General features: G+C 51.3%; 1 protein-coding gene across 1 annotated transcript in view; it reads right to left on the bottom strand.

Annotated features, from left to right (window-relative positions):
- Positions 1 to 899: 899 nt before the first annotated feature.
- Positions 900 to 11806, bottom strand: part of OTUB2 (OTU deubiquitinase, ubiquitin aldehyde binding 2) — a 35348-nt gene continuing 24441 nt past the window's right edge. Inside the window, exons 3-7 of the mRNA XM_052659541.1 lie at positions 7488 to 7583; positions 6058 to 6176; positions 2734 to 2818; positions 2061 to 2255; positions 900 to 1106 (exon numbers count right to left, since the gene is read on the bottom strand). Coding sequence (XP_052515501.1) covers positions 900 to 1106; positions 2061 to 2255; positions 2734 to 2818; positions 6058 to 6176; positions 7488 to 7583 — 702 coding nt within the window. The remainder of the gene's footprint in view (positions 1107 to 2060; positions 2256 to 2733; positions 2819 to 6057; positions 6177 to 7487; positions 7584 to 11806) is intronic.

Below are 11806 nucleotides of genomic sequence, written 5' to 3'. Positions count from 1 at the left end.
CTTTCCCACCTAACCTCTAGCCAGCCCATAAGAGGGAAGGGAGAAAGAAGCCAAAGACAGCCTCAAAGCGCTTGTCTGCTCTGCTCAGCTGGAGCCTGGCTGCATCGCTAGATCCTGCTGCCAGGGTGTGTTAGGGATGACGAGACAGCTTCTTGGTCCTCCCGGACCCTCGTCTTGCTCAGTGTCTGTCTGGGTGGGGCTGGCGGCAGAACCCTGCAGGGCTGCCCCCCAGAAGGCAGGCAGTCCTGGCCCTGAGGGAGGTAAGGGGCCCGGCAACTTGGGCTTGATGCTGATGGCTACAGGCCCCTGTCTAGACTTTGGCATTAAAGTCTTGTTCCTCAAGTTCGCGGTGAGAAAGCACTCCATCGTGAATGTTTCGAAGTACACTGGAGATCTTCAGGTTGGCCTCAGTTCACCACCTCAAGTGCAGTCCAGCAGCTGACTGGACTTGATTTTTTATAGAACTGGTAAGACCTTGAGCTTGAGCTTTTCCTCCCCTGCAGACAGGCACTGCCTCCAAGGAAAATAAACCAAAGGACATTTTTTTACCCAAAAACAGAATGTCAACACTGGCAGGAACCTCCTCCAGATGAAGATTTGGACCCAGAGATGGGTAGTGACCCGTGCAATGTCTCAGAACTGGGGGTAAAGCCAGTTCTGGCGTCCTTGTCCAGAGTTACAAAACACTGGATCCTCCGTGAAAATAAATATTAAAAATATTATCACCAAGTTACCAACAGTCCATAGTGAGTAGGCCTTATTCCCAGTGCCTTTGCCCCAAAGGCAGCAACGTTCTCTTAACTATAGTCTAAATCACTTAAAAAACTGAAAAGCCGTAATGTTCCATTCAGAATGCAGTCCCGTTAGGTGACAGGCTCCACTGCATGGCCTAGAATTAATCAATGTTTATCGGCTGCATAAAGGATGTTGTAGTGGGATGTTTTATAGAGCAGGTACACGGAGGGGGTGGCAGCCTCGGGGAACACGTGGTGGTTCAGGGCCGTGTCCATCTCGTCCACGTACTCCACCTGAAGGGCGATGTTCAGGGCCTGGGACAGGGCTGTGATTTGGATGTGGTCACACTCCATGGCCATGGGCTCCACTTCCTGCAAAAGCCACAAGGAGAAAACAACCCAGCTGAGGATGCAGGCCCAGGAGAGGACAGGTGAGAGGTCCCACCCTGGCTTTTTGCCCAGTTGCAGAGCTCAAAACCTCTGCAACTGTGCGATGGTCTCCACAACAGGCCTTGAGGCAGATGTCGACATACGCATTTTCTAGAGAAGGAAACGCAGGCTCAGTGAGGAAGGAACAGACAGAAGTCACCAGAATTAAAAGGTTTGAATCTAGATCTTTTTGATTCTGGTCCCCTCGTATGTCAGAAGAACACACTACTTGAAGAATCTGGAGAGGAGAGCAGGAGTTTTTCAGCTTGGGCTTTCTAATGCATAAGGAACCTCAGAGCAGAAAGGGACTCTATCATAAAGGGTATTCAAGCTTAGGTGCTTAAAGAGGGCTCGGTGAGCAAGTGAGCGAGTCAGTGGAGACAGGCAGAGATGGTGACAAGCTGGCTAGTGAGTCCAGTAACTCAGGCAGCTGCCACTTAGCTCCTGCTGATTGTTGCCATGCAAGAATAAAGCCTGGGGAGCTGGATCTGATTTTTCCAGAGAAATCCAGACATCCATATAAAAACTGCACAACGTTTAAATGGTTGGCTGTCCTTTCAGGTGAACACCACACATCATAAAATATGTCCTGGAGCAAAGATGACTCTGGGGTTGCTACTCTGTCATTTTGTAAACAGTCCAGTCCAAAGGCCCTTTGATGAGACAGTCTGAGGCTCAGAGAGGGAAAGTGATTTGCCCAAAGCCACACAGCTCAGGCAGCTGAAGGACAACCTGTTCAGTTTGCTAATCTAATCTAATGCTCTGAATTGCCATGTAGACGTGACCCCCCAGCCCCCTGATAGGGAATGTTGGTGTTAAGGTCTCTTAAGGAGAGAGGGATGAGAGCAGAGCCCAGGGCTGGAGGCCACATCCCAAGCCGGGGCCCCGAGGACCTACATGAGCGCAGAAGTCTTTGATGTCCATCTCCTCGTCAATGAAATGTCGGAAGAAGTCTGCACGGTTCCTGATGAAGGCGGAGGTCAGCAGGCGCAGGAACTGCACGATTCGGTCTGAGAAGCTCTGGTCGTTGAACACCTTCAGCAGGCTGGACACGGAGCCGTCCTTCTCCACCAGCTCTACCACACTGTAAAACTGCACCCCCAGGCCCTCAGCTGGGGGCCAGGCAGGCCCTGCCCCTCCCTCCACGAACCTCGCTCCTTGAAATTTCCACCTTGAAATCCTCAAGTTGAGGCCCCAGAATCAATCCATCAGAGATCTCGCCAAAGCTAAGTGACAGGGTTAGAGACACTCTGTAGTGAGTCCCTTGGCCCCGAGTCTCCCTCCTCACTGCCATGACTGCGATTCTTACAGATTCAGAAGTGAGAGTCCTCCAGCCCCGCACCGCCCTCACTAGTGGGGTCAGGGGGGTGAGGTGGGGAGGCTGGGGAAGTTTCCAGCCTGACAGCTACCGTTCCAAAGGAGGTGCCTCCTCCCAGAGGAAGGGCAGGGCCTTGGGCTCCCTGGCCTCTCGATGTCCCCACAGGCAGGAAGGAGCCCTCAGTCTTCTGTCTGCTCTGCCAGCCCTGAGGAAAGCTGAGCCCCTCAGCCGTCGTGCCTGGGGTTAACTCACAGCGTTGAAGAAGTTTCGGAAAGTGTGCTCCTCGAAGCCAGCTGCCAGGAGGTCATTGGGGGTCTGCAGTACACGCTCTTTGAACCTGAAGGGGAAAGCCAGTGCTTTCAGGGAAAGGCAGGGGCACCTCTGTGACCGTCAGCTGTCATCTCACTCCCCACTCCACCCCCACACACCTGAGAGTCACCAGAGGTGGGTCATACACCCATTTCGCAGATGAGAAAATTGAGGTACCACCCATTCCAAAATATATTGATTCTATCTTCCAAAGGTCTCTTGACTGTCCCATGGTTCCTGGGGCAGCAATACCATCTCTGGCCTGACGACACCCAGCCTTCCCTCCCTCCTGGTTCCCACTCCACAGGGACTGTAAGAGTGACCTGCCGCAGCCTTCTCCCTCAGGTCACAGCTTCTCAGCACCGGGGTCCCGGAAGGGCCCCTGCCAAGCTCACCAGCCACATCTCCAGTCCAGTCCACAGCCTCCCTCATGCCCTACAGCCACTCCCCCTTCGCATCTTCACCCCTTGACATCCACTGTCCCCTCGGCCAGGCACGCTCTTCTCAGAGATGGGCTGGATGTAAAAAACATTGTTTTTTTAAAAAAACAAGAGTCTCATCTCTGCTCATGAGGTTATCATTGTCTGTTGTGGGTGGACGGTGGAAATACAACCTGGACTATAGGGTATGTTGCATACGTCTTCCCTACTCCCTGTTCAGTGAAACCATGATGGTAGCTTGAAAACAAAAACTCATGACAAGAGGATTTAGACCACAGAAATCAACTCACAAGACAGATCAGGCCTCCCGGCCAAACGGCCATTAAACCTTTGCCAGCACTGACCTACCACAAGATCTGGTCCAGGGACCCCTCCTCTTGTCACCGCTCCCACTGCAGGCCGCCTACGGGCACAGCCCTGTCTGGGACCTGTCCTGAGCCCTGGGGACGGCGAGGAGCTGCCCCAGGACACGGAGTTCAGCAGCAGAGACGAGACAGTCCAAGGGACGGTCCACAGGAGGGAACACCTTCCACACAAGAAGGGCCGAGTGGAGAGGCTCGGGGGACCAGCTGGCTCGGGCCTACCTGCAGCCCGGCCCCTGGGAGGGGAGCCCAGGCTCCAGTGAGGATGCGGCGGGGGTTTTCATGAGAGACTCAAGGCACAAGGAGAAAGGCCTGGGCGGCATAGGTGCCCGGTGGGAGGGCGAGGGGAGGAGAGGCTGGTCTGAAGCGGAATCATCTCATAATCTGGAAGCTGAGGCACTTTTACTTTTGCTGAAAGGCAGCCTGCCCCTGGCTGGGCCGGCATCTCAGCCCGTTTTGGCCAGGGCAAGTGTGGGAAGGAGCGCGTGGCAGGGGGTTGCAGCCCTGCTGCTAAGTCGCTCTCTGGCTTTATAAGGCTCCCCTTCTGTGCAGGGTGGGTGATGGGGACAGGTCTCCACGGGGGGCTGTGAAGGCCTCTCTGGCCACTGTTCCCGTGAGGCTGACATGCACAGCTTGGCTCTCGGCTTTCCTGCCTGCAAACCTTCCCATCACTGGCCACATGCCCATCGCATCCCCATGCTCATTCCTCACCAGTTCCTGCGGGCCTCACAGTGCCAGCCCTGGGGACACAGAGACACATGGGCCCAGTCTAGCGGGGGACAAACACTCAGGACAGGACTCCTGCCCCGACGAGGTGAGGGAGGGGAAGGAGGATAGTGTCCGGACTTAGAGTGTAGATCCCCTCTTGGCCACACACTTGCCTTGCGCAAGTCATGTAACCTATCCGAAGCTCAGTTTACTCACCTGTAAAATGGGGTGACACCAGCCTGGTACTTCCCACTGGACCCCACCTGGATGGCTCCCAGGCATTTCAGACTTGGCAACCTGGAGCTCCTGATCTCCCTCAGCCTCCCTGTGTGGCACGGGCTTCTCAGTCCTGATAACTCAGGTCAAATGCCCAGCACTCAGCCTCAACTCTCCGCTCACGTGCCCCACTCCAGCCACGAGTGGATCCTGTGGTGCCACCTCCACCCGCTCAGGCCGCCTCTACGACCTCTCCTCTGGGCTCTCCTAGACCACGCCCCTGCTGCTCTCAGACGCCATCATTTGTGCGTGTGCCTGGTTTTCCCTGGACACAGCAGCCCGCACGTCAGGCCTTTTGCTCTGCCAAACCCTCTGTGCCTCTATCTCATTCAGGCCAAAATTCGAGGTCCATGAGGCCCATGAGGCCTTACCCCACCTGCCCCCGCTATGTCTCCAACCCCTACTTAAAACTGCAGCCCCTAGCCCTGGACAACCTGGCTGCCTTTCCTGCCTGGTTTTCTTCCTACAGCGCTTCCCCCATCTGACACACCAAGTACTGCCCGTGTCCCCTGTCCCTCGTTCCCGGTTAGGACGCAAGCTCGACAGGAGGAGCGCTTTGTCTCTCCTGTTTGCTGCTGCACCCCTGGGGCCCACAGCACAGTCGGCATGTGGCACCCACTTGGGTGATGGCTGCAGGGAGCAACGGTGCCCCAGAAGGAGGGTAGAGTAGAAACCCGCTCAGCAGAGGAGTCCTGGCACCAGGGTCCACGGATCAACCCCATGTGCTCTGTGACCCGCGGCCACTCTGCACTCTTCCCTGGTGTGTGTGCAGGAGGGCATCTGATGAGGAAGCCTGGGATCTTCATGGATCCTCTAAGATCCTGTGAGACCTCCAAGGTTAAGGAAGCGGGTCTCAACATCTTGCTACTACTCCTTGTTACCCAGCAGCACCGGCGGCTTCTCTGGGAGCTTGTGAGAAATGCGGAGTCCCCGGCCCCAGCCGTACAGAACTGGAATCTGCATCTGAAGAAGATCCCAGGGCGTCTGCACAAATGCTGATGTCTGAGAAGGCCCGAATGAAGCCGAACCCCAGGGGTCGAAGGGAAGATCATGTCCCAGCTACAGGACAGAAGGGCCTAGGATGGCATCAACTCCAGATCCAGGCTGATCAGGTAGACGCCTGGGTTACACACACTCACTTCCAAGATCAGCTAAAGCGATCCAGAACAACGGGCAATGCTTCTTTGTTTTCTCCTTGGAGTGAGGCTTCAAGAACATAGCCAAGGCAAAACTCACCTCACCCAGGCATACTCAGATCAGAGAGTTGAAAATACCCGCTGGGTCATTTGTCCCATCCCCAGCCAGCCCCTTGGCTGCCCTCACTTCCACCACGAGGGCCACTGGGCATCCCCTCGATGTCAAAGCCGCCACTCACTCCCTGGGCTAAGCAGGCTGCGCTGAGACCAAACCCTCAGGGAGGTTCAGGGCCAATCGACGCAGCAGAAGCACAGCCCGCCCAGCATCCCTCACGCAGCACTCACTTGAGGATCTCCCTGCTCTTGCCCAGCAGAGACTCCAGGTAGGAGTAGCCCAAGGCCCGGTAGAAGCAGTTGCCATCCCCCTTGGTCTTGCGGATGGCAGTGAACCTTTTGCTGAGTTCCTGCAGGGGACAGAGGAAATGTGGGCATCCGCACCAAGAGCACCCCTGTCGAGTCCTGTCAGGGGTGGGGTTCCACCTCCCCCAGGCAACATCTGCTCCCTCCTCTCAGACTGGAGGCCCTCCATGGTGTCCCAACTCTCATCCCACAAAAATAAAAATATGTGGAGTGCGACCTGCGGGAGGCACTGTGAACGGGGAGCCGTGCCCCGCTCTGAGGAGCCTACAGGCTAGGGGGATGATGGGTGGTTGGACGACTGTCACAGGAGGACAGGGGATGCACCAGGGTGCCGCGGAGCAATGGCATCAACACCAGACTTCAGCAGTCCAGGAAGACTTCCTGGAGGAATCGCACCGAGAGAAGTGGTGTGCCTGGTGGGGGCAGCGAGGGTGCATGTGGCTGTGAGGTGGGCCAGGAGGCTGCACAGGCAGTAGGAAAGGCCTCCTCGGACATCGCCAAGCAGTCTGGCCAGTCCTCCAAGCGGTTCTTAAGAGGTGTGGCGTCCCCATGGCACCTGCTCCAGTTCTGCTCTGAGCTGTCAGCTTCCGCCATGGCTGCCTCCCGAGCCTGCCTACGGTCAGGATTCTGACGGCCCGGTGTGGTTTCTAAGGGATCAGGGAGTCCCTGCTCCCACCAGGGTGGGTGGAGCTGACGGCCCCCTAGAGGCAGGCTGTAGGGAGGGGTGTGCTCCCTGGAGAGCCAGCTCATTTCCCAGAGGATGAGATGTGCAGCCCAGCTCTCACTCCTGCCCCAGGAAGGGCTCCCGGCGGCCACAGGAGACAGTCCTGCCCAAGTGCAGGTGGCCAGAGGGCAGTAGGGGGACACCCAGGTTCCTCCTAGTCCCGTAACCGTTCCTGCATCCTTCAGCCATCTCTCCTTTGTCAGAGTCCAGCCAGAGTGGGCCTTCTCACCAGAGAGCTGCTCACAGAGTAGTTACAAATACTACTTTTATGAGCTGAGGCTGTTTGGCCCAAGTGCCGGCTCCTCCACGCATGCGCGGTAGAATTGTGGGCCAGCCATTTAATTTTTGTAACTTGGTTCCCTCCGCTGTGAAATGTGGGTAATAAAAGTCCTGACCTTGCAATCCTGTAATGAGGTCAAAAACTGCTGGTTGTTTTTTTTTTTTTTGCAACTAAAGGATTTCTCACTAAGGTAAATATGCTCAACACTGCATTATTCTGGGAGGCCTTTACTTTGTCCAGGAACCTGGTCCAAATGCAAAGCCTTTTTACCTTCAAAGTGGTACCTTTGTCTCTGCTCCCAACTCCAGCCCATTTCATCTAGGCTCCCCTCCTCCTGACCCTCTGCCTTACCTGGATTTTCCTCTGGTAGATTCTGTTTTCAGGATGATCCCGAAGAATTGATAGAATGTCACATTTTTCTGATATTAGGTTGAAAGATGTTTCACTCTGAAAGACAGAAAAAAGGAGCAAAGCTGTGACAATTTCAAAAGCAACTGCAGGACTTTCACCAATAGAAAGCCCACCGCGTGCTGGCTGCAGGATGTTACCTTCCCTGGACAGAAGCACCTGCGAGTATGTGACTAGCAGCCCAGAAGCCAGGGTCCCCGGCAGGAGTCAGGGTCAGCCCCATCGTGAAAGGCGTTATCATCTTGTAAGTTCTTTCGTTTTAAATTTTTTGGAAATATTTACTTAGTTGGCTGTGCTGGGTCTTAGTTGCAACACATGAACTCTTAGCTGTGGCATGTGGGATCTAGTTCCCTGACCAGGGATCGAACCTGCTACCCTGGCATTGGCAGTGCAGAGTCCTGGCCCCTGGACCACCGGGGAAGTCCCTCATCTTGTAATTTCTGAACTGACTCATTTTATAGACTATAATACATCGGTGCACAAAAATAAATGCAAAATGGTTTAAAGACTTAAATGTAACACCCGAAACCGTTAAACTTCTAGAGGAAAACACAGGCAGCATACCGTTTGACGTTGGTCTTAGTTGTATTTTTGGGGGGATCTGTCTCCTCAGGCAAGGAAAACACAAACAGAAACAAACAAATGGGACTGCATTAAAACAAAAAGCTTTTCATCCGGGAATCTGTTTCCTGTCTGTGTAAACTCGCCTCTTCTGAACATTTCACACAAATGGAATCATATGATTGGTCTTTTATGACTGATTTCTTTCACTTAATGTATTTAAGGAGCATCCATGTTGTACCACATATCAGTACTTGTTTCCTTTTTGTTGTCAGATAATATTCTATGGTATAGTACACCATATTTTGTTCCATTTATCAGTTGATGGATTTTGGGGTTGTTTCCACTTTGGGGCTATTATGAATAAAGTTACTATGAATATTCCTGTTTAGAAAAAAAAAGTTTTTGCACAGCAAAGAAACTTTCAACAAAAGGAAAAGGCCACTTATTGAAAAGAAGAAGATATTTGCAAATGATATATCTGAATAAGGAGTTAATACCCAAAATATATAAAGAATTCATACAACTCAACATCAAAGACACAAACAACCCAATTGAAAAATGGGCAGAGGATCTGCACAGATACTTTTCCAAAGAAGACATATGGATGGCCAACAGGTCCATGAGAAGATTTTCAACACCGTTAACCATCAGGGAATCAAAACCACAATGAGGTATCACCTCACCTCTGTAAGAATGGCTGTTTTCAAAAAGACAAATGACAAGGTTGGTGGGACTTCCCTGTGGCTCAGCTGGTAAAGAATCTGCCTGCAATGCAGGAGACCTCGGTTTGATCCCTGGGTTGAGAAGATCCCCTGAAGAACGGAACGGCTCCCTACTCCAGTATTCTGGCCTGGAGAATTCCATGGACTGTACAGTCCACAGGGTCGCAAAAAGTTGGACACAACTGAACAACTCTCACTTTCTAACAAGGTTGGTGAGAATGTGAGGAAAAGGGGACCCGGGGTGCACTGCTGATAGGATTATAAGCTGGTGTAGTCATCAAGGAGAACAGTGTGGAGATTCCTCAGACAAATTAAGACAGAACTATCATATGTCATTCCACTTCAGGGTATGTATCCAAAGAAAACAAAGGCACTCTTTAGGAAAGATACAAGCATCACTATGTTCATTGAAGCACTATTTACAATAGTCAAGATATGGAAGCAACCTAAGTGCCCATCAATAGATGAGTGGATAAAGATGTGGTGTGTAATATGCAATGGAAATATTCAGTCACAAAAAAGAATGAAATATTTCTCTTTGCACCAGCATGGATGGACCTAGAGATCATCATACTGAGGAAGTTAAAATAGTGAAAGACAGTATTACATGATAGCACTTGCAACGTGGAATCTAAAGAAATGAACAAAACAAAAACAGGGTCACAGATACAGAGAATGAACAGGTGTTTGCCAGAGGGGAGGGGGTTGGCGGGGACGAGAGAAACAGGTGAGTGAGATTAAGAGGTACAAAACAGAAGAGATGAGTCACGGGTATGAAGTATACAGTGAGGGGAGTATACTCAATAATTACGTAGTATCTTTGGTGACAATAACTAAGCTTACCATGGTGATCATCTTGAAGTATAGAGAACTAGTGAATCGTTATGTGGGGTAACAGGAACTAACATAGAGCTGTAGGTCAATTATACTCCAAAAACAAACTCATAGAGACAGAGATCAGATGTGTGGTTACCCGAGGCAGGGGTGGGATCACAGGGAACCGGAGGAAGGTGGTCAAAAGGTTCCAGTTACAAACTTCCAGCTGTAAGATAAACAGGTACTAGGGATGTAATGTACAACATGATAAATATAATGAACAGTTGTCTATGAACGTTGTTAAGAGAGTTTAATGGCACCCCACGCCAGTACTCTTGCTGGGAGAATTCCATGGACAGAGGAGCCTACAGTCCATGGGGTCACAAAGAGTCAGACAGGGACTGAGCGACTAACACAAGAGAGTAAGTCCTAAGCATTCTCATCAGAGGAAAAATCTTTTCTATTTTTTAAATTTTGTGTCTTTACAAAGATGAGGGATGCTCACCAGACGTGCAATCATTGCATGATCTACGTAAGTCAAATCTCTGTGCTGTATACCTTAAACTTACGCACTGCTGGATGTCAATAACACTGGAAGAAAAAAGAATATAGTAACTCAAGCCTACTGAGCCTCCATACTGCAAGGAGCCTCCATACTCCCCTTGTCTTCTCCTGACCTTCCTGTCTCACTCATTCATTCCTTCTTCTATTCATCCAACAATACCCAACCAGTCTGCACCAAGCACTGTGTTATTCAGTCGCTCAGTGGTGTTGGACCTGGAAACACAGAGGTTAGACCATCTAGCACCACCTACTAGTGAAAGTTCATATCACAGCCCATCTCTGGGTGGAGGTCAGTTTCCACCCAGAGAGAGAAATCAGGACCTCAGTGGCACCCCACTCCAGTACTCTTGCCTGGAAAATCCAATGATGGAGGAGGCAGGTGGGCTGTAGTCCATGGGGTCACTAAGAGTTGGACACAACTGAGCGACTTCACTTTCACTTTTTACTTTCATGCATTGGAGAAGGAAATGGCAACCCACTCCAGTGTTCTTGCCTGGAGAATCCCAGGGGCGGGGGAAGCCTGGTGGGCTGCCATCTATGGGGTCGCACAGAGTCGGACACGACTGAAGCAACTTAGCAGCAGCAGCAAAGAGTGGAGAAGTCATCTAATGGCAAAAGGAAGACCCAAGGCCAGGGGAAGGGTAGGACCCATCTGTTCTAACAGCTAATCTCCCACAGGCTTGTCTCTGCCTCATGTTTTTCCTGCTCAGACGAGGGTTCAGGGCAGTGGAGCTGCACCCCCGTCTGCAACCCCCACTCCCTGCCCCGGGAAAGGCTCTGATTTCATCAGGAATATGATGTTAAAATATAATGTGAAAGCCACTTGTAGTTTGTAGTTAAAATAAGTAGCCTTGATGAGAACCTACTGTATGGCTCAGGGAACTCTCCTCAATGCTCTGTGGTGGCCTAAAAGGGAAGGAAATTTTGAGCATAACCTTACTAGCGTGCGAATGAGCACAGCTTGGACAGTCGCTTGGCCAGTCTTTGGCACTGCCAAAGAATAAGTCCCATTATTTACCTACCTACGTCAGTAAAAAAAAGTCTTGTTTTTTACACACAGCTGACTTAGAATGCTGGCTTGGGTCTTTTTAAATGAAGGATGATGACAAGGGAGCACAGCTGTATTGAACACTCGCACTTGGACTGCCCCCCCCCCCCCAATAAAACCCAACAAACGGTGAGGGAAAAGGCACAAACTCAGTTCTATTTGATGAGCAGTTTCTGAGACAATGTCACTGGCAGAGTGGAAAGCAGTATAAATGAATCCTAAATACAGAGCGACAAGTACTGGGTTGGCCAAAACTTTGTTCGAGTTTTTATAACATCATATGGACACACCTGAACGAACTTTTTGGCCAACCCAATATTTCAGATGGTAGAAAACTGCCAGTCAAAATGAGAACGTGAAAGGTGGGTCAGGAAGGGCACCCACAGGCCTCATACCAGGGAAGCCTACCTGGGTTTTCCACTCGCCACAGCTGTATCATTTTTGCAAAGTAAACAGCAAGTTTACTTAGGCTATTTAAAACAGTCAATTTAAAAGGAAAACATTAAACAGCAGTTTGGGGGTGGGGAGGGGCTCACACTTAGGGTTCA

Source organism: Budorcas taxicolor, chromosome 21 (assembly GCF_023091745.1).
Source record: "Budorcas taxicolor isolate Tak-1 chromosome 21, Takin1.1, whole genome shotgun sequence".
Taxonomy (NCBI): Eukaryota; Metazoa; Chordata; class Mammalia; order Artiodactyla; family Bovidae; genus Budorcas; species Budorcas taxicolor.
The sequence above is the reverse complement of the archived record's forward strand: the minus strand, read 5'-3'. Positions and strand labels throughout refer to the sequence as shown.